This window comes from Aspergillus eucalypticola, assembly GCF_003184535.1.
Source record: "Aspergillus eucalypticola CBS 122712 chromosome Unknown BO83scaffold_2, whole genome shotgun sequence".
Lineage (NCBI taxonomy): Eukaryota > Fungi > Ascomycota > Eurotiomycetes > Eurotiales > Aspergillaceae > Aspergillus > Aspergillus eucalypticola.
Genome location: NW_020290276.1, coordinates 673,008 through 693,890, shown reverse-complemented (window position 1 = coordinate 693,890; position 20,883 = coordinate 673,008). Strand labels below are relative to the sequence as shown.

General features: G+C 51.6%; 5 protein-coding genes across 5 annotated transcripts; 2 read left to right on the top strand and 3 right to left on the bottom strand.

Annotated features, from left to right (window-relative positions):
* Positions 1-431: 431 nt before the first annotated feature.
* BO83DRAFT_413645 (2-isopropylmalate synthase) lies at positions 432-3,008 on the bottom strand. The gene is made up of 4 exons (XM_025534502.1): positions 2,786-3,008; positions 2,515-2,659; positions 864-2,435; positions 432-796 (listed from the first exon to the last, which is right to left on the bottom strand). The coding sequence occupies exons 1-4, from the start codon at positions 2,791-2,793 to the stop codon at positions 641-643; spliced, it is 1,881 nt and encodes a 626-aa protein (XP_025392706.1). The 5' UTR covers positions 2,794-3,008; the 3' UTR covers positions 432-640.
* Positions 3,009-3,651: 643 nt separating this feature from the next.
* drs1 (putative ATP-dependent RNA helicase DRS1) lies at positions 3,652-6,453 on the bottom strand. The gene is made up of 2 exons (XM_025528992.1): positions 4,490-6,453; positions 3,652-4,414 (listed from the first exon to the last, which is right to left on the bottom strand). The coding sequence occupies exons 1-2, from the start codon at positions 6,263-6,265 to the stop codon at positions 3,707-3,709; spliced, it is 2,484 nt and encodes an 827-aa protein (XP_025392705.1). The 5' UTR covers positions 6,266-6,453; the 3' UTR covers positions 3,652-3,706.
* Positions 6,454-7,072: 619 nt separating this feature from the next.
* BO83DRAFT_449534 (GNAT family N-acetyltransferase) lies at positions 7,073-9,615 on the bottom strand (the record flags this gene model as incomplete). Its single annotated transcript, XM_025536754.1, has 3 exons — positions 7,073-7,127; positions 7,202-8,864; positions 8,988-9,615. 3 exons carry the CDS (start codon positions 9,613-9,615, stop codon positions 7,073-7,075), a joined length of 2,346 nt encoding a protein of 781 aa, XP_025392704.1.
* A 685-nt stretch (positions 9,616-10,300) lies between these two features.
* Positions 10,301-11,194, top strand: BO83DRAFT_352442 (ADP-ribosylation factor-like protein 2; the record flags this gene model as incomplete). The annotated part of the gene is made up of 6 exons (XM_025528991.1): positions 10,301-10,359; positions 10,423-10,533; positions 10,590-10,606; positions 10,663-10,808; positions 10,887-10,967; positions 11,063-11,194. The coding sequence occupies 6 exons, from the start codon at positions 10,301-10,303 to the stop codon at positions 11,192-11,194; spliced, it is 546 nt and encodes a 181-aa protein (XP_025392703.1).
* Positions 11,195-13,103: 1,909 nt separating this feature from the next.
* On the top strand, positions 13,104-20,610 carry BO83DRAFT_433730 (putative gelsolin repeat protein; the record flags this gene model as incomplete). The annotated part of the gene is made up of 3 exons (XM_025535710.1): positions 13,104-13,266; positions 13,430-19,922; positions 19,980-20,610. The coding sequence occupies 3 exons, from the start codon at positions 13,104-13,106 to the stop codon at positions 20,227-20,229; spliced, it is 6,906 nt and encodes a 2,301-aa protein (XP_025392702.1). The 3' UTR covers positions 20,230-20,610.
* Positions 20,611-20,883: the final 273 nt, after the last annotated feature.

Genomic DNA, 20,883 nt, shown 5'->3' with positions numbered 1-20,883 from the left:
TGTTTGTGATTCCTTTTTTGTGTACATACATACCCCCCGCATCCCCATTCGCATATTTACATTTATCATATAGGCATGCAGTAGTAGCTTAGCTCTTCTTACAATACCATCCTATATAGATATAATCATGCTGAAATTTTCTGTCCCAAGAGGAGTACAACTTAATAGGACATGGATCAATGATCGAGACTGTTCCTTTGTAGTGACTCACATGGACTCCCAGGCTGTTACTAAGAGTTAAGAGTCCAACATCATACGAAAAGCAAATGCAACAGGGGAAAATATGGAAGTAACACTTATGCCACCATAAGCTATTGAAATTAAATAAAATTTTGATTCATATCACGTCATTCCTAAATCTGTACGAATCGAAGCAGAATTCTTCCTATCTTCATTTCTCTTCTTTTCGTCTTCTTTCCCTTTTATTCCCACCTCCTTCTCCGTATATATACGTCTTTCCTTTGAAAACACATTTTTCGTACTTTTCTCTTCCCAAAAACCCCGAGAAGAAAAATGTTGAAAGAAAAAAAAAAAGTAAAGGCCAAAAAAAAAAAACGGACCCGAGATATAATGCACGTAGAAGATGATGATGACGACGACAGCGAAACCGATGTATGCTAGCTAATGTAAGATGAACGATTTACTGGCTCTCGGCCTGCTGGGTCAGAGCTTCAATGTCAACCTTGGGCTTGTTGGGACCGTTCAGCATCTCCAGAGCTTGGAGGTCGTCGTCGGTGAGAGTGTTGGAGCGGATGGGGCGGAAGGGAGCGGGGGAGCCGGAGCGGCTGGTCAGGAACTATTAGGAGAGTAATGTTAGTTGGGGTGATTCTCAATAGATGAATTAAAAGTTGAGGAGAACATACAGAGCTGGCGGCGCTGAGCAGGGCGATCAAACTGGCCTGGACCACATCCTGGTGGATACCAACACCCCAGACTTGTTCCTTGCTGCCTGCTGCAGTGCACTGGATATATGTCGCAGCCTTGACATCACGACCCAGACCGATGGAGTGCTCCTTGTAGTCGACGACGTCGAGATCGATGCCCAGAGTGGCCAGGGCGTGGGCCAGGGAGGAGATGGCACCGGGACCGACACCGGTGATGGCGTGCTGGATGCCGTCGATTTCGATGACACCGGTGAAGCGACGCTTGAGGTTCTTGGTGTTGAGGGCTTTGCCGGGCTCAGGAGGCGCAGGCGACTGCGAACGATCCGTGGTGATGTTGTAGTCGACCAGGTTGAAGCGGGGGTTGGACTTGAGGTGGTAGGCTTCCTGGAAGAGCTCGACAACTTCGGAGGGGCGCAGCTCGCGGCTGACTTCTTCGGTTCTGCGCTGCACGATCTTGCTGAACTCGACCTGCAGGGCGCGCGGGAGATCCAGCTCCAGACTGCGCAAGATAACCCAGGCGGCACCACCCTTGCCACTCTGAGAGTTGACACGGATGACGGCCTCGTAGTTCCGGCCAATGTCCTCGGGGTCCAAGGGTAGATAAGGGATTTCCCACTTGGTATCGGGGCCGGCGGTCTCGCGCAGCTTGAATCCCTTCTTGATGGCATCCTGGTGACTGCCACTGAAGGCGCAGACGACCAGCTGACCACCATAGGGCCATCTCTCGTTGACGGGGATCTTGTTGCTTTCCTCGACCACCTTAATGACCGCATTGATATCGGAGAAGTCCACCTTGGGGGAGATACCCTGGGTATACAAGTTCAGAGCCAAGGTGACCAAGTCCACGTTACCCGTCCGCTCACCGTTTCCGAACAGGGTTCCTTCGACACGCTGGGCACCAGCCATCTGGGCGAGTTCGGCAGCGGCAACGGCGCAGCCACGGTCATTGTGGGGGTGGATGGACACGACGTACTTCTCGCGCTCGGAGACATTGCGGCAGAAGTACTCGACCTGGTCGGCGAAGACGTTGGGGGTGGACATCTCTACCGTGGCCGGCAAGTTGAAAATGATGGGGTCCTTCTCCGTGGGCTCCCACGCCTCCTTGACGGCTTCACAGACTTGAGCAGCGAACTCGGGCTCAGTGTCAGAGAAGGTCTCGGGGGAGAACTCAAAGTGCCATTCGGTTCCGGCAGTCGACGGGTCATCCTTGGTGATTGAGCGAGCATACTTGGTGCAGCGCACGGCCATTTCCAAACTCTTCTGCTTGTCCATGTTGAAGACGATGCGACGGAAGCAGGGGCTGGTAGCCAGGTAGATGTGCAGAATAGCCTTCTTGGCACCCTTCAGGGAATCGACCGTACGACGGATCAGATCTTCTCTGCAGGGGGAGAGGACCTGAAGCCAGACATCATTGGGGCACAGACCGGGGGTCTCGACCAAGCTACGGGTGAAGTCGAAGTCGGTTTGCGAGGCGGAGGGGAAAGAGACTTCGATTTCCTTGTAGCCAATGTCGACGAGCATCTTGAAGAAGCGGAGTTTTTGTTGTCCATCCTGTACGTTTCACAAGAGAGAGAAGTGGTCAGCCGGGTTATGCTAATTTTCTCCCCATTGCTCAATGTAATAAACTTACCATAGGATCGGGCAGACTCTGGTTGCCATCACGCAAATCGGTGGCCAGCCACCGGGGCGGGTTGTCGATGGTCTTGTTGGGCCATTGGCGGTCGGGAAGATGGAGGGGCTGAAAGCGCTTGTATTTCTGGGAGGGGTCCTTGAGCCTGAAGAAACATGGAGTCAGTCAGTGGACGAAGATCAACTTCAATTATGACCGCAATTAAAAGCATCTGTTTAACGCAGACACCACCATAATTGAGGGAAATTCAGCATTAGTGGGAGAGACGTACATAGGCATGGTGATGGAGGAGAAGCGGGAGGATCCGCAGCGGGGAAATGAGAGGAGAGGAAATGCGGGTGGAAGATATGGGGAGGAGGAGGAGGAGGAGGTGATGAAGAGGTTGTAGATATATTAGTAGTGAATCACCTCACGGAAGAAGAGAGGACAGGACAGTGATTCTTGCAATGAGGAAGAAAAAAAAGTTGAGAAGCTTAAAATGAAACCAGGAACGGGGAGGGAGCCAGACAAAACGGTGACGCAGAGGAAGAAAGGGTAGGATTTAAAGGCGACGGGCGAGTGGCCGCCATGAGTCAAATGGAATGACGCTCGCCGCCTTTGGCCCTCGAAATTTGCGCCGACAGCGGATGGCGGATCGCCTTCTGATTTGGTACCAGCCAGTGTTCCCCTCTTCATTCAACTTCTCTCCCATCATGTTACATACAAACGTAAATTATACTAAGAATTATTGCACCCTCCCCTGGCAACTCAATGGGTCTTCTCTCTTTTTTTCCCCGAATCAATCACCGGCCGAGAATTAGCAATCTGGTACGAAATCCCACTCCACCCGTGATCAACTCGGTTGGCTGGTTGGATGAACTGCAAGGGCAATCGGCTTCTCCGCTCCCTCCTCTTGATGCTCGGCTCGCCGACACCGGAGTCCCTCGCCGCCCTTCAGGCACCCTGCTGTCTCCGCCGATAGCCGTCGACAGCCGCTCCTATGATCCAAATAAACCAGAAGGAATAGATTCATAACCAAATAGCAAATAGGATATAGGAAATAGGGGGAAAGGGAAAATTATACTATGTAGAAGATCGTAAATAGTCTTAAGCAGAAAAATTGGAAATATCTATACAGTATATCCACAATATGCTAATGCGAATAGTAATTTTGTTTTAGGATCCCTTGAGTCTAGACCCGTCACCGTCTGCCTCATTTCTTGCCCTTCTTCTTGTTGTCCTTCTTAGCCTTAGGCAATTGTCCATTCTTCATGCTCTCCCGTGTGGCCCGACCCTTCTTCCAGCCAGAACCAGCTTCCTGGCGCTGGCGGGAGTCATCCAGACGCTTCTTGTCCTTGTTACTGAGCTTCTGCTTCTCCTTCTTGGACAGGCCGGCATCGGGCCCGTTGAGCTCCGCCGCGCCCAGCTTCCGCGCCGCCTTCTTATCGCGCTCCGTTTCGAACCACGTACGCTTCGGCCGCGACTTGATCTCCGCCTCGTGCTTGATCAAGTTTTCTCCCTTGGTTACTTGCATCTCCGCCTGGGCCAGCTGCTTCTCGAGCTTCTCCTCCGACAGCACCTCCTCCACCTCCTCCGCCAACTCTTCCGCCTTGGCCGCCCAGGAATCCGCCACCGCCGGTTCAATCACCCGACTGGCAATCTTGGCTCCTTGCGACTTGCCCGCCTTTACCGCCGCCTTGACCACCTTACGGTCAGGCTCGGCGGCAATGGTGCATGCCCGACCGGAGCGGCCCGCACGCGCTGTACGACCGACACGATGCAGGTAGATCTCGTGGCTCTGCGGCGCCTCGTAGTTGATGACTGTCTCCACGCCCTTGATATCCAGACCACGGGATGCCAGATCTGTAGCCAGGAGGAACGCCGCCTTGCCCTCACGGAAGTTTTCGACACTCTTGATACGCTGTAGTTGGAAAATAACCCAAGTTAGTATCATCAATCATATCAGGGGATTAGAGACCGAAGTAAAGTGACATACCTGTTCTTGGCTCATGCTACCGTGGAGCTCGGCAGCCTTCAAGCCCAGCAGTCCAAAGATAATCCGCACCCGGTGCGCCTCCTTCTTCTGTCGGAAGAAGACAATCACCCGACCAGTGTAGAGCTCCTTGCAGAGGTAGAGAAGGTAGCCCAGTCGCTTGTCCTCACGTCCAGGACGCAGACGCACGAATTCCTGCACCAGTGTCACAGCGGTGTTCTTCTTGGCGTCGACCATCAGGCGCACAGGGCGGTTGAGACCGACGCGGATAAGCTTGTCGACAGTATCCGTCATCGTAGCAGAGAAAAGCATGGTCTGGCGCGACTTGGGGATCGTAGTGAGAATCTCGTTCAACTCGTCGGCGAAACCGTCCTCGAGCATGCGATCAGCTTCATCCAGAACCAGAATTTCCAGAGTATCAACAGTGAAACTGGCCGAGTTGCGCATGTGATCGATGAAACGACCGGGGGTGGCGATGATCACGTCAGGACGCTTCTTCAAGATGTTCTCCTGCTCGCGAAGACTGAAACCACCGACCAGCTGACAAAAGGTGATGTCCGTATACGTCGCCAGCTTCGTAGCGACATTGTAGCACTGCACCGCCAATTCACGGGTGGGCATCAGGATGGCAACGCGACTCGTCGGGACCTTGCGTGGGCGGAACAGCAGACGTTCGAGAATAGGGACAACGAAGGCGGCAGTCTTTCCGGAACCAGTAACAGCACTACCGACAATATCCTTACCCAGGAGAGCCACGGGGATCGTCTTGCGCTGAATGGGTGTGGGGTTCGAGAAATTGACGCCGGCGAGACCACGAAGAATGGGACGAGAAAGGTTGAATTCCTGGAACGAGCGCTTCGCATCTGCCATAGCAGACTCCGAAGTCTTCTCCTCCTCAGGAGCGAAGAAAGCCTTGCGCTTCTCCTCCTCCTCGGCGTCGACCTGACTCTCGTCGTCCGAGTCCCGGTCAGAGGCAACATCATCAGGGTGTTGAACAGGAGTAGCAACCGAGTCGTTATCCGAAGCAGCATCATCATCCTCCTCATCCATCTCCTCGTCGTCATCACTGCCCTCGGCCTCCTCATCAGACCCTTCTTCCTTCTCCTCATCCTCCGCATCGGACTTGTCGCTCTCCTCCGCCTCACCATCAACACCCATACCGAACCCATCCTCCGCAAGCAGCTCGTCATCCTCGAAGTCGACCTCCATACCTCCATCCTCTTCATCATCATCCTCCAACTCACTAAACTCCTCCGCCTCCTTCTGCTTCTTCTTCTGCTTGCGAATCAACTCAGCCTCCTTCTTCGCCTGCCTCCTCGAGATAATATCATCAATATCCACAGCCTTCTTATCCCCACCCTTACCATCCTCATTACCATTAATCTCCCACCCATCGAAATCCCTAACCTCAGTCGCAGCACCGCCAACATCGAACTCGAAATCCGAATTAAGCGCGCCATCATCTTGACCCTGATCCTCTTCCTCGTCTTCTTCCTCTTCATCCACTTCCTCCTCCTCAACAGGCACATTCTTCCCCTTCTTCACTTGCTTCTTCTGCTGTTGTTGTTCCTGCTTCTTCATCTTCTTATTCTTCCCCTTCTCCTGCTGCACCGCCGCAGCATCATCTCTCTTGCGCTTCTTCGTTTTCGACCCGGAGGCTAGTGCACCATCGTCGCCCTCACCCTCCTCTTCAAACTGATTTAACGTGTCGTTCTCGTCATCCGACAATGTGAGCACGAAGTCGTCGTCGGCGTTCGCGCGCTTTTTCGTTCCGGCCATGATTGGCGTGTGGGAGGGAATGAAAGAATTCTTCCCTTGTTTTTCTGTAGACTTGGTTGTTCCGTGAATGTCACCGAAGACAGAAATCCGAGGGGAAAAAAAAGAACAGAATCAAAAAGAGAAGAAAAAAAGAAAAAGAGGAGAAAGAAAGCACTCCTCCTTATGTTCCAATTCAATGGGTATGTTTTATGTATGTTGGTATCGGGATAAAGATGGAGAAAAAAGTTCAAATTTCGAAGGCGGTGGACGCCGTTTGCGATGGCAGAATGTTGTGCTTACTGGCGTCGGGGAGGTGGTGATTGGTGCATCGTTTATCGATATGGGATCCACTCCCTTAGATTTCTATCTACTGCTAGTAAACAGGTCTACTAACTAGCTATGCATTGGGTGCATTTTACAAGTAATTAGATTTTAATTTCAATTTCCTTAAGTCACTAAGTAAGAAAGCTCCTATCTGCATGCTTGTAGATAATCTATACACTGTAAACTGACGTCCGGCGCCGCTTATGGTGCCTCGGCTTTCCTCTTGTGTGCACTTATCATTTTTTTTTTTTCAGTGTTATTGCATATGCTTTTGTGTTTTTGTTGTTTTGTTTGTGTTCCAACACATAGGTCCGTTCGCATAAGCCGGTCATAAGGTTGATCATTATCAAGGTCCTGCAGGGATCCTTGTTGTGTTGAGAATATCATAAAGAAGAAAATCACAAAAAAATAAAAGAAAAAGAAAAGAAAAGAAAAGAAAACACGGACTACTACTCCGATCTCCAACAGTCCTCGGTACCGTCTTTCAGGCTTGTCCGGACCAGACTATCGGTATGGGAGAGCGAAAATGTTGTTCTTGACAAAGTACGCAACGTCGAGACTAGAATTGTTGTCAGTCAGTTTGAATGCTGAATATCATCACCATAATCCTAGTGAAGCAGATAAGACACTTACAGTCTTTCATTCTTTGCGCGGACTCCGCACAAGCGTCCTTGCAATTCGAAGTTGTTCTTCGCCAGCCAATCCCGGACCCAACTCTTTGACTGGCGTTCTTCGGGAACGTAGGTAAATGTGAGAATCAGCCGAGCGAACTCGCGACGTCCTCCCAGGCTGTACCCACTGAGACCATGGTGGTAGAAATCATAACCGCCCTTGGTTCTGTGATTTCCATCACATACCTGCAAGAGCTTGTCCATAAGACAATTTCCGATGCCTTTGCGCTGTTGCTCTGGGATGACGAATAACTCCAACTCAGCGGTGTATCTACCACTGGTTTCCGAGCCGGTGTAGTCTTTAGCAGTGGCGTAGCCAAAGATATTCTCTCTCTGGTTGCCTGAACCGCGCTCCACGGCAACGATAAAGGGAAGGCGGGCGTCTTTGGCGGCTTGGATGCGCTGCCGAATGTCCCCTGGCTCCAACTTTCCGATGTCAACGCTCACGAAGGAGTTCTGGGCGTACCAGTTGTAAATGGGGAGGAGTTGATTGGCGTCTCCTACGTGTGCCGGTCTGAGATAAATGTTCGCCCTTGGCGTGTTGGGATTTGGCGGCAAGGTGGCCATGCATTCAAGTTGCATGCGGCGCGACAAAGCTAGTCTCTGCTCCTCTAGCTCTGCTTCGGCTTTTTTGTGCATGACATAGTTGTAGCTGAGACCTGCTGCCGTCTCGTGTCTGTGTCTATGGGCTAGCTCATCGTTGGGATTGAGGATTGTGGTAGCCTTTGGTAGATTCGGGACGATAAATGTCTTAACACCATCTGGATGGGCGGTGCCATCAAAATAGCCCATGTGGTAGATGTCTGCGTAATAGGCATCCTGAATTGTCTCGTCGAGCCAAGAACGGAATCTCTGAAGCCATAAATCGTAAAACGGAAGCATAGGAGGGGCCCACCACCAATCACACAAGTGGTCATACTTTCGCCATTTCTGATATGCGCTGGGTGGGAAGGTAGGGGGTTTACCTCGCGAGACATACGGATGGGCATCTGGTTTCTGAATTTTGGCTTGCAAGGTGGTCTGCGCCTCAGTCGGCTTAGGAGATAGTGTCACTTGGTTGTTAATGACGTTAGGGTAAATGAAAGTCTGTCTTTCGTATGCATCCCACAGTGAAGCCAGACGATCGCCGTCGATGAAGCTGTCACGAATCTGCTCGAGGTTATCGAGGCGGTCATCCTCTGGTTGGTCATCCAGATCATTGACTATAGAGAGAGCCGCGACGTTCAAGTCGACTTCTTCCATTGGACGCACACGTCGATATCCCTCGATTTCCTTATAGACATCCGACTTTGGGTCCACGCCTGGGCCGTCCCGGCATTTGGCTACTACTTCAGCATCAGCCGTTTCGATCTCCTCCTTGTATAGATTTTGATAAATCTTCGCAAGTTCCTCCTTTTGTAATCTTTTGATCTCTGCTCGCAGCTCAGCACGGGTAGTAGGCTGCTTCTCCTCGGAAGGTTCCCGCGCTGGCTGGTGAATGCTGCCCCCAAGAGGGGTACCGCCACCGGCCTCTATTCCAGTCTGTCCTGGAGCATCCTGATTTTGAGGCTGCAATGTTTCAGCTCTAGGATTACGCAGAACGACATAATCCGAGTCATCACTGGACGACATTTTTCCCTTATCAGCTTCTCAGGTTTCAGTTAGCACATTCCATGGTCAAGACGGAGGAAGCGGCATTCATCGCTTACCAGGGAGAGCAAGCTGATGTGGCGAGCCAGACGAAGTATTTTGAGTGAATGTTAACTGACTTGGCCTCAGAGGTGCTTTCGCGGCGTGTGAAATGAGAGGAGGGTGAGAAGAAAGTGTGGTGTTTCTCCAATTCTTCTGCTCGGTCCCTTGACCTCCTTTGTTTCTGGGGAGGATGTGCTGGTCGGGATTCTGATATTGGTGTTGTCTTATATGTGGTGGGATGTAGGGGGATGGTATGGATCTGGATGGCAATACGTGAGAACTGTCACACAATCTGCTCAGGGGCTCAGGTAGCTTGACAGTAATTTTGGAAGAGATTTTGGGTGATGAGGGGGGTTTGTTTTCATTCAAAGGCGATCGGCTAGTGGCCTCAACCGGCTCAGGTGCTTTAAAACACTTGGAAATCGCCGTGGCGATCGCCTTGTGTGCTTTACGAGTGACTGTGACTGCAGTGCTATTTGTCGATCTGATGCCAGTCGCTTGCATCTTTTCAGCCTGACTCGGACTCACCGGATTGCGTAGAGGTGAAGTGGTACTGTTATTCTCGGCACGTCGTCGTTGCGAAGGCCGGTATCCAGGAGACCGGTATTTATTGGAAATCGAGGCGCTTGATACACTATCACGTGTCAATTTCATTCGCGCCCATAATTCTGGGCTGTCATAGTCATAGTTGTTCTTTTGTGACATTTCTAACAGTGAGGTAGGTTAGTATCACTCACATCACCTCTCCCAAGGTTGTTCATGTTAGGCGAGGAGGATCCTACTTGACATTGAGTGCACTTATTGCTGCTAGAAGCCTCTGAGAAGACTGAATCACAGGACTCTATCTAATCAAACAGAAGATGCTGTCTTCTAACCTTTCAAATTGCCTCTGTCGTTAAGTGACAGTACGGATGAGGATGAGGAGACTCTGCCCTCCTGTGGACAGAGACATACTGAGGCGTATGCGATGTGCGCACTATTTAACGATTTTCGATACCTCCTTAATGTCACGTTATGTGCACATGGTGGATCTTGATCAGCTGGGATTAAGTGATTGCCTGTTATGTCTACGTGAAAGAAATGCATTGCTATTCCAGATATTTGATATCTGCAATGACTCTGCTCACATTTCTTGTTCCTGTTGTGAAAAGTGAGGGAGTGAAAAGCCAGTACTGGGAATGCTACTATACAAGAGTATAGGACTACATTAAAGTTGTTATTGGTTGTGCATGGGACACATGGCCTATGATGTCTTACTGTGATGTGAAGGAGGTGTAGTACATTCGACCGTGAGCGGGATCTATATCGAGCTTGTCGTTGGTCCACAATCTTTCTTTCCTCTTCAATTACCCCAACAACAAACTGCGACATCACTGAAAGTCCAGTAAAGATGTTGTCCATTTTGAGGAAAGCCCGGCTGAAGGATAAAGAGATGCGAATCCTGATGCTGTGAGTCTCACCCAAGTGATACTTACAGCTAACGAATACATTCACTAACAACCATCCCCACAGAGGTCTGGATAATGCCGGGAAGACCACCATCGTCAAGCAGATTATGAATGAAGATGTCACCACTGTCAGTCCGACATTGGGTTTTATCATCAAGACGATAGATTTCCAGGGGTATGACTATCTAAATTCAATTATCTACCAGTGTTACTCGCTGACTTTCTACGCAGATATAGACTCAACATATGTAAGGATGTCGACCACTGATACCGCGCCCAGCCCCCACTAACCACCGGCCATCAGGGGACGTTGGAGGCCAAAAGACCCTCCGATCTTATTGGAAAAACTACTTTGAGAAGACTGATACATTAATCTGGGTCGTTGATGCGACCGACCGTCTCAGAGTGGATGATTGTAGAGATGAGCTTGCCGGGCTCCTTTTGGAAGAGGTTCGTTGCCATCCCCGCCGGCACCGCTGCGCCCGCCTAAGAAGAGTTTTGCCAGTCCCGGGCTAACCGTCACAAAAGCGTTTAATGGGAGCAAGTCTCTTGGTTTTCTTGAATAAGAGCGAAGTTGAGGGATGTATGGCTGAGAATGAGGTTCGACAAGTAAGTTCATACTCTTCGGCTCTTCTTTCTTCTCTCGCTTTGGGCTCTTCATATCGTGTATTTCAGCGATTATTGACTGATGTTCTTGTCCACAGCGGCTTGGCTTGGATTCCATCAAAACACATAAATGGACGATATTACCCTGCAGTGCGATGACAGGAAAGAATCTGCATGAAGGGCTAGAATGGGTTGTCCAAGACGCCAAAGATAGACTTTTCCTATACTAACTGATGTGGAAGTCTATGGCTTTGCTTGGCACCCTTTGATGACCGCGATATGCTATCTGTTTCCCTTCTCGATTAATTTTCGTACTTATGGTCTTACAACAACTAATGGCAAATGAGTCATGTTTCTAGCATTTAATGGATATGAAAACTGATGGTTCGTTGGCGAAGGTGCTGGTGATAGTCGGTATTGTCTCGGCTCTTCTGAAGCACTAATTATATATTCTTCACGGAGGATGTTTTGACCACATAAATACAATTTATTACTATTACTAGTATTCAACATTATCACAACACTAAATGCATCCATACTCATGATCGGACTTCATAGTATCCTGAATAACTCCTAACCTACGAATATCAGTAGGTTTAAGGGAGACAACATACTAGTACTATGCTGGCTTGCACTCATTCTGCCCGTTGACTACGTACTACCAAGCACCACTAGCAGAGCCCCTGTCTCAAACTGTTAGTGCCTGGTCGGGTATCGGAACGGCGATCAGACAAATCGCCTTCAGGGTCCACGAACTACACTACGATGGCCCTGGTCGAACATGGTAAAGGCAACGGTGTTCCCAGTTCCCACTAGGGGAGCGCCTCGTCTCGTAATTTACGTCAACCACGAGGTTTCAGCAAGGATTGCCGCCAGTAATGTGTCTCACGATACTAGTCCTGCGCTGGGTGGAGGGGGGAATTAATGTCGTCAGACCCGATCCTGCTGGGTGGTTGATGGGAACTAAGAAGCTCCCGCTTTATCTTCGCATATCCACCTTCTGTCCCCCTTCCCCTTCAAGGCCATCCATCCATGGATTCCACACCAAGTTACCAAGCTTTGTGTGCCGAGTTTGACCCAACCGAGGTTCCCAAGGATAGTAATGCTGCCCGAGTAGGAAGGGAACAAACTGGAAAGCAGGCCGGTTAGCCAGGAAAATATGATTGCGTATCCGATCGCGGGGCGGCAGAGAAAGTTGAGATTTGCTCCACCGCAAAAGCCGGACCCGGAAAAGTAAACAGTTCCCCGTGTAGAGAAACTTCCAAACATTCCCTCGTCAATTGATGATGAAGCTTTTGGGGAATCCGAGCGGACATCTCACTTTGTTTTGGGATTTGCGACACGATAAACCCCATCCGGACGGGATTTGATCTCGCCTCTTTGGTGCCGGGAGGAAGAAAGTTAAGGGGATCAGCTCACAGCCGCAGAGCGAGAGAGATGCGCAAGTGTCAATCCGGTCGGGCGCCTCATCCTAATTTCCTCTGGGCTTCCGGCTGTGGGGCGGCAGCTGATGTGCGTGCCTTCGCCGGGTTTTATTTGACGATGGAGGAGCATTACTATTCTTGCCTTCACGGTGCCCAGCTGGCCTTCGATACGGATCCACCACTAGAATCGAAAAAGACGCTGCCCGGCTCTCGCTGCCATTCCTTCTTTCACACTGGATCGCCCAGGGTGAAAGGTGGAGTAAACCCGACAACGACAACAACAACAACAACAACAATGATGATGAGCTGGAGGCACAAGAGTATCCCTTCCTAAGACTCAGATCCGGCACGAATCAGTCACAGAAAGTCTCTCAAGCGGGCAAGAGCCAGAGTGTCGCTCAATCACCACCACCACCGCTAACCGTGACACTCCCTCCACTCTTCCTGATTACTCCAACACCTCTGGTTCACCAACAACCAAATCATCCTCCCCCTCTCTTCCCCCCCTCCCCTCTACTATCTGGTGCCTCTTGTCTACACCCCACCGTTCCTGGGGGCTTTTTTTTTTTTTTTTTTTTTTTTGTCGGTGTTTATTCGGATTGAAAGGGCATCTTTTCTTTTTCTGACTTGCCATTTCTGTTCTGTTCCCTCTTTTTTTTCTTTCTTTTCTTCTTTACCCAATTTTTGGGCTCATTGAACAAGTGCCAAGCTGGCCATGTCGTCCACAACCGACGCGGATGGCACTGAGGATGTCAACGACTTCCTTTTGCGCATCCGCGAGTTAGGAGAGAAGCGCGATAAAGAGGACGAGGAACGCACAAAGAAGTTGGAGGAGGAAATTTTGCAGGGTCGGAAGGAAAGACAGGCTCGGAGAGCTGGTATTTGATTTCCCTTGCTTTTTTACCCGGCGCCGCCCCCCTTTCATAAGGAAAATTCCCAGTCGCCATGACTCACGGTTGGCTGGCGGCTGGCTGGTCCTTTTCCAAATCTGTCATCTTCAGGAATGCTGACTGTGTCCCGTTTTTTTGGGATGCAATACAGAGCGGGCACGGTCGATTTCCCCCACGAAAGATTCACCGATATTAGATCCCGCTCGGTTGAGCATGTCTTCTTTCAGCCAGCGAGCGATTGACCCCCCGGAACACCTCGAGCCTACCCCTCACACCCCGGGGCATGACACTGGCAACGGGGCTGATTCGGTTCGAGATGACGCATCGATATCCACCGACAACGGCCGGAGGGGGTCGACTCTGACGGCAAACGATGGAGAGACGGCTTCCAGACCTATCTCACCTTTCCGGAGCAGAGCCGGCACTCTCTCCTGGCAACAAAGACCCACGTCTCGGGATAGCAGCAGGGCTTTCTTCTCCGCGTCGCCCTCGCGTGAGAGCCGTTTTAGAGCCATGTCCACAACGTCTAACGATGATCATGGGATATCTAGGAGCCCATTCGCGTCCTCTCCTTCGTTCAAGGACGTACCGTGGTCCCGCCACACAGAGGGAGGGAGCCCGTCTCCGACCCGCGCAAAGCAGGTAGAGGAAGACTCACTGCACCCTCTGCACCCTGATACTGCCGTCAAGGAGTCGGAGGCGAACCAGGAGCACACCACAGAGCCGGCGAAGGAAGCAGAAAATAACGAGCTCGTGGAAGAGCGATCGCGGTCTCCGTCAAGGGCAAGCTCGACGTTTGCAGAAAGTAGTTTGGGTAATCGGTATTCGAGCATATCTTCTGTGTCGACGGCCACTGGGCTTGGCTCTCCTTTGCCTCTGACGAGTGCACAAAAACTCGAGCCGCGAAAGACGGAGGACGGCGCAGATGACCAGATAATATCACCCCCCTCGCCTAGGCGTTTGTCTCCCGAGCGTTCTACGTCTCCTACCAAGGGGCTCGGTGGATTCGTGCAAAGTGCCATGATGAAGCGATCAGATAGCGTGTCTAAACGCTGGAGCGCTCAGCTGCCGTCGGGGCTTAGTCGCGGTAATTCAATCTCTAGCAACCGCAACAGCTTCGCTGCTCCTTCCGGCAGTGATGTTTTCTCCACTGCGCCTTCATACAGAATGAGCAGGGATGGCGCCAGTCTTTCGCCTTCGCGGCCGACCTCTAGCCATCGACCCGGTTCCAGCCACAGGCCTGGTTCTAGCCACAGACCCGGGTCTAGCCATAGCGAAGCGACTGTCGTTCATCCGGTCAAGGATGGCGAACGACCGGCTACACCTCCCGTTCCGGGCAGCAGTGGCGCGCGGCTAGATGAAGAGAACCGCAGACCCTCTCTGAGTCTGCATACACGGTCTACCAGCACCGTTGAGAAAAGCACGGATTCCGGCTCGTTACCACCATCAAGCCCGTCAGTTTCGAGAACGATGGATCCCAAGAGATGGAGCCCGACCAAAGCTTCCTGGCTTGAGAGTGCTTTGAACCGCGATGAATCACCTAGGCATAAGCGACAGCCCTCTCAACAGGCTTCTTGGGTTAAAGATCGGCAATCAAGAGGTAGCGTTGACTTGGGTCGAATCGCAAGCTTCAAAGAGGTCACACCCGTGGGTCTTATGCGGACTACTGCTCCTGGTGGTCACTCGAAGACCTCCAGTATCACCGGCATCCCCGATATATTTTCCAATCAAGATGCTGGGAAGACAAAGGAAGCAGAACCCGAAACCACCGTACAAGGTGCAGATACTCAGGATAGCACTTTACCACCTGCAGAGAAGACCGAAGAGGCCTCTCCTTCGAAAGAGGAGTCGCCTACCAAAACAGAGGCGGAGCCCGAGAAAACGGAAGATGGAGCTACTAAACACAAGCGTACGCCGTCTAACCTGAGCCCGATAACCAAGACCACTATCGATGCGCCCCTGGCATCCCCTCGTGATCCGCTGTTGAATCGGCCCAAGCCTCTGTCTCCTGTGATAGATTTCAGAGCCAACCTTCGACGCAGGGAAGTGGTTAAGGATGAGTCACCCAGGGAGGAACCGGAATTCAAGAATATCTTTGGAAGGCTGAAGAAAGCAGAGTCCTCAAAACACGTGCCGCCGGACGAATTGAAAGAGAATATTCTCAAAGGCAAGGCAGCTCTGAACTCCTCGGGCGGACCAAAGAAGTCGCAGAAAGTGGATGAATTGAAAGACAGCATCCTGAAGCAGAAAGAAGCAATCAAAGCCAGTGGGGGTTCGCTGAGACGTAATACTGCGGGGGAGAAGGATGCTCCTGGCAAATTTGTACCTGAAGCAATTGCAATGCGGAACAATTTGACCAAGTCCAGCAGTATCAAAAGCAATCTTTCAGCAGCCGATTCTTCGTCACCGCTTTCGCCGCTCTCGCCTAGAGAGCCGGGCACACCAATAAGCACGCATGGCTTCCAGGTTGCATCGCCACTGTCCCCTGCCGGCGCTGAGCCCCTCGAAAAGTTCCAAGGCTCGCCAATCGCTCCAGAACCACCCAAGCCGGGCGTTGATGATACTGCCGAGGAGGCCGCTCAGCCAAAATTGCCGGAACAAGAGAGAGAATGCGAACAGGAGAAGACAGACGGGGCAGAGGTGAACGCTGAAGAGGTAAAGGAGGAGGGCATCAATCCGGTGCGTTCTCTGCCACCGGGGGATTTGATGCAGGCTACAAGTGCACCTGCTGAGACCGAGGGTCCTGCTGCTAAAAGTAAACTCGCAGGCCGATTAAACCCTGCCTTAGCGGGCCTTTTGTCCCGTGGCCCGCCCGCACCGATCAACGGGTCCATGAAAGGTCCTTCTTTCGGCAGTGCTGGGGAAAGCAGCTCAGGAGTGGAAGGTTCTCAAGCTGGCGCACTCACTCATTTGACCAAGGGTCGAGCTAGAGGGCCAAAGAGACGCCTGCCCCAGGGTACTACACCGGAAGGTACGAACTCACTCTTTGATGAAAGCAATCATGTACCAGAGTCTCCGCCAACACCTTTGGATGCACAGAGACCAGAATCGATGTACTCGGAGACGGAGGAGGAAAGTGATGCACCGGATATGCCAGCACATGTGGATGTAGAAAAAGCCGAAGACATGCCATTGCACACGGAGACGACACATGCTTTAGAACCATTGACATATATGGAAGAAAAGATCCCCGAACCTGCGAGTCCAGTCCACGAGGCTATCACGCATGCACCAGAGCTTCCGGAAATTGTGGGAAATCCAGAACCTGAGCCCCTGAGCCCACTGCAAAAGGAGAATACTAATACCCCAGAGCTGTCATCACCCATTGATGAGGAACCCCAACCTGATAGCCCAGTGAAAGAGGAAATGAACTATGGACCCGAACGTTCAGCGCCTGTCCATAACGATGAACCCGAGCCTACCACGGAATTCCAGGAAGAGATCCACGATGCACCTGTGCTCTCAGCACCCAAGATGGAGGAACCTGAACCTGCTAGCCCAGTCAATGAGGAAGAGAACGATGCACCTGTGGTTCCAGCGCCTATTGATGAAATTGAATTTGAACCCGCGAGTCCATTCCAGGCAGAAGCTCACGATGTTCCAGCGCTCTCAGCACCCAAGATGGAGGAACCTGAACCTGCCAACCTAGTCCAGAAAGAGAACGATACACCCTTGGTTTCAGCGCCTATTGATAAGGATGAATGTGGGCCTGCGAGCCCACTCCGGGCAGAAGTCCACGATGTTCCAGTGCTCTCAGCACCAGCCGATAGAACCGAAACCGTGCCCGCAAGCCCGATCCGCGTGGAGGTAAACGATATACCCGTGGTCTCAGACGAACTTGAGCCCGCAAGCCCACTGCTGGAAGCAGACCTCGATACACCAGCGGGAAAGGATGAACCTGAGCCTGCCAGCCCGATTCGAGAAGAAATAAACGATGTACCGGTGGTTTCAGCGCCTGTTGATTATGGTCTACCGGAGCCTGCGAGCCCACTCCAGGAAGAAGTCCACAATGCACCGGTAATTTCCGACCCAGTGGATAACGATGAATCTGAACCCGTGAGCCCGATACACGGAGTCAACCCGGCGCCAAAGTTCTCGGCGCCCCTGGAAAAGGAAGCCACACCTGCCTACCCAACCTACGAGGAGAACAGTGATGCACTAGTGCCCCCAGCACTTATGATGAAGAAGAAGTCTGAACCTGCAAGCCCAATCCAGGAGGAAATCAATGGTACACTGGTTACCTCAGCGTCTTTTTGTAAAGATGAACCTGAGCTTGTGAGCCCAGTCCAGGAAGAAGTTCACACTGCACCGGTGCTCAATGCACCTGCGGGTATGAGTGGTCTTGATGCTACGAGCCCGAACCAAGAAAAAGCCAATGGAGCGCCAGATCTCTCGACTCTTTTGGAAAATGAAGAGGCCAAGCCTGCGATCCCAGTCCGAGAAGGGAGCATTTATGAGCCCGAGCATTTAGCTCTTGCGGATGGCGAGAAATCTGAGGCTACAAACCTAGCTTTCGAGAGCCCTGACGCCTCGGGACTGCCAGGACAGGCGGAAGAGGCAACACTCGAAGTTACAAGCCCGATCTTGGAAAGGAAAACTTATGTACCACCGTCACCGGTCCATATGGATACCATAGAGACTGAAGCTACAGGCCCGGTTTACGACGAGACTGATGAGGCCCAGGAGATGTCGGCCAGTGAGGACGAGAATAGGCCTTCATCGTCAATATTTGGGGTGGACGAGCCCCCATCGGCCTCTTTGGATGCGCACGTTCCCGAGCCCATGGTTTCTGCCGCAGAAGAGAAGAATGGTGTTCTGAGCCCCCCTTCGCCAAAAGCAGAAGAACCCGAAACCAGAAGTCCAGCTCCTGAGGCGGGTGATGCAGTACCGAACTCTCCATCAGACCTCTCGGTTGCACACGAGCCAGCACCTGCACGCCCAACCTCGGTCGACACCATTGGTACTGTGAAGTCTCCATCATTGGATGCAGAGTTCGAGCTTCCCAACTCTACGTCAGAAGTACCTGAGGCGATCCCGAAATCTCCTGCATCTACTTTGGACGCACAGAGGCCAGAAGCACCCGTCTCACCCATTGGCAGTCCTGTGGGAGCCTCCGGCGGCTGGCCCCTCCCTAATACGGAAGTCAAATCCAATGACGAACCGCAAGCGAGCCCGAGTCAGCTTGACACGCCAGCAACAAGCAAGCCGACTGAGTTCAAGAGGAGCATCCCTCGTTTGATAGAGAGAGAGACCCCGCAGAAGCCCGATGACACGAGCCCTAAACCCTCAACAGTGTTGGATCAGACTGCTACCAATATCCGAGAGAATGCCAGCGCATACTTCAAGAGTATACGAAGCTCACTCTCGGCAAAGCCTCCTTTGCCTCCGAAAACAGCCCCACTGCCAGCAACACCTGTTTCTAATCAGACACGGGCTTCGCCAACTCACTTTTCTTCACCCTCTCCTTCGCCTTTGAGGGCAAGCCTCCGGGACAACCAGAGTTATACTCATCCAACACAACAGAGGTCCGCGTCCTCGCTCTTTTCCACCATAGGTTCACGCAACTCGTCGCCACGGGATAAAGCTTTGCCTTCTCCTCCGGTTCCTCCTAAGGGGTCCAGGGCCTCTGTTGACCGCTTCTCCTCGAGATCTTCAACCTCTCTTGTACCTCAGGCCGATGAATCTTGGGAAGCCATATCTGATTTCTTCAAGACCTTCCCAAAATCGAGCGACCGTGTCAACATTGATACGCAGTTGATGCTAGCAGATAAGAGCGACAATGCCAAGATCAGGACTTTGAAGAGACAGTTGTGGGAGATTACAGGAGATGGAAAGAAGCAGGATCTTCCTGTCAACCAGGAATACATCTTGTATGAAGGAAGCATGTACCTGTGCGTGCATCTTTTTGAGGCTGATGGCACTGTACGCTCTGAAGTGCACCTCTGGTGTGGTGATGATGTCCCCGACTCCGCAGTCGATGATGCGCAGGCTTTCTCTCGCAAAGTCGCCAAGGATAATGGGTCCAAGCTGGAGGTTATCAAGCAGGGCAAGGAACCCGCTCGGTTCATTCAAGCTCTGGGGGGCATTCTAATTACTCGCCGCGGCTTGAGTTCTCGCTCTAGCTCCTCCGCCATCTTCATGCTCTGCGGGCGCAAGCATTTGGGTCAGATGGTCTTCGATGAAGTCAGCTTCTCGCCAAGCAATCTGAGCTCCGGCTACCCCTTTGTGATCTCTGCGATGTTTGGCAAGCTCTTTCTCTGGAAGGGCAAGGGCAGCTCCGCCGAAGAGATTGGTGCTGCGCGCCTGATTGGCATGGACCTTGGGCTAACCGGTGAATTTGAGGAAGTGGCTGAGGGTGAGGAGCCAGAGAGCTTCTTCGAAGTCTTTCCCCACTGGGAACGAGAGACAGGTGATACCAGCACCGACTATTGGCGTGTGAAACCCAACCACGAGCGATATCGCTCGCGGCTTTTCCGTATCGACCACGAGCTCGGCCAACGTTCAGGGTTCTGGCTGCGTCGTTCAGGCTCGCCTTCTCCGGTTATCCGGCCCAATGACACTGTCCAGGAAATCGAGCCATTCTGCCTCAAGGACATTACTGCCAAGGGAGTCTATGTTCTTGATACCTTTTTCGAGATCTATGTGTATGTGCCCGTTTCCTGTTCTCACCGCCCGACTGCTAACATTCTTCCCTTGATTAGGATCGTGGGCGACCAAGCTTCCAACCGACCCGCCGAGTTCGCATCTGCGGTAGTCCTTGCGCACGAATATGGAATTCTCACCGCATCGCTTCAAGACCGACCCTTCATTCCGAAGAGCTTTGTCGCCCTCGGAGGAGTTCCGGAGTCTTGCAGCACTGCGTTCCGAAAGTGGATCCCGGGCTATCCTTCGCAACGCCTTCCCCAAGTGTTCCCCCTCAATGCGGCTATCGAAGCGATTCGGTCCGTTTAATCTTCTTTTCTCTCGGCTTTTCATTTCTTTCTGGGAGGTGTCCTCTCCTCTTGTGGTATACTTTTTCTTCTTCTGGTTTCTGGCTGTGCATAGCGATTTCGCGGGGTTTTACATGTGCATATACTAGCTCGGCTGGGTCTATCTGTACAGAACTGGGGACTGAGATGGCATGGGATGGGAAAGTGGAAACATTGCTTTTTGAAATTCCAAGGAGCCTATATGGCGGGGTGTGTATGTGGCAGTCATTTTGTGCATATCTACATGACTGTGTGCTGGGAGTTACGGTTGCTGTTCACTTATTCTACTTTTTCCTTCTTCGCTTCGATGAAGATATTGGCACTGATTCCGTGTACGATACATATTGCCTCAATATAGAAAGACTCCTACTTTACTTAAGACAGGAGGTGAGATGAGACCCGAAGCCGGACCTCGCCGCCAACCGTCGTCCAGTCTGCTGCTCTAGTCTTTTCTTATTAATTGCTAAGGCTACTAAGTACTGGCTTTCTTTATATGAGGGGAAAAAAGAGAATCATAATAAGGAGGTTTGGCGAAAAATTGTAAACTGGACTGGACAGAGCACTTTCTCCTTTGCAGCTGGTCAGCTGGAATAAAGCAACGCAGGGGATTATGATTGGTTGACCCTAAGTAACTGTG

Bases quoted from the DNA above. Each gene is read 5' to 3' on its own strand.
- BO83DRAFT_413645 (XM_025534502.1), bottom strand. The intron at 2,436-2,514 runs GTAAGTTTATTA...TGAAACGTACAG, and splicing joins AGAGTCTGCCCGATCCTATG to GATGGACAACAAAAACTCCG. The intron at 797-863 runs GTATGTTCTCCT...CTCTCCTAATAG, and splicing joins TGCTCAGCGCCGCCAGCTCT to TTCCTGACCAGCCGCTCCGG.
- drs1 (XM_025528992.1), bottom strand. From the start codon at position 6,265: ATGGCCGGAACGAAAAAGCGCGCGAACGCCGACGACGACTTCGTGCTC. The intron at 4,415-4,489 runs GTATGTCACTTT...TTCCAACTACAG, and splicing joins GTAGCATGAGCCAAGAACAG to CGTATCAAGAGTGTCGAAAA.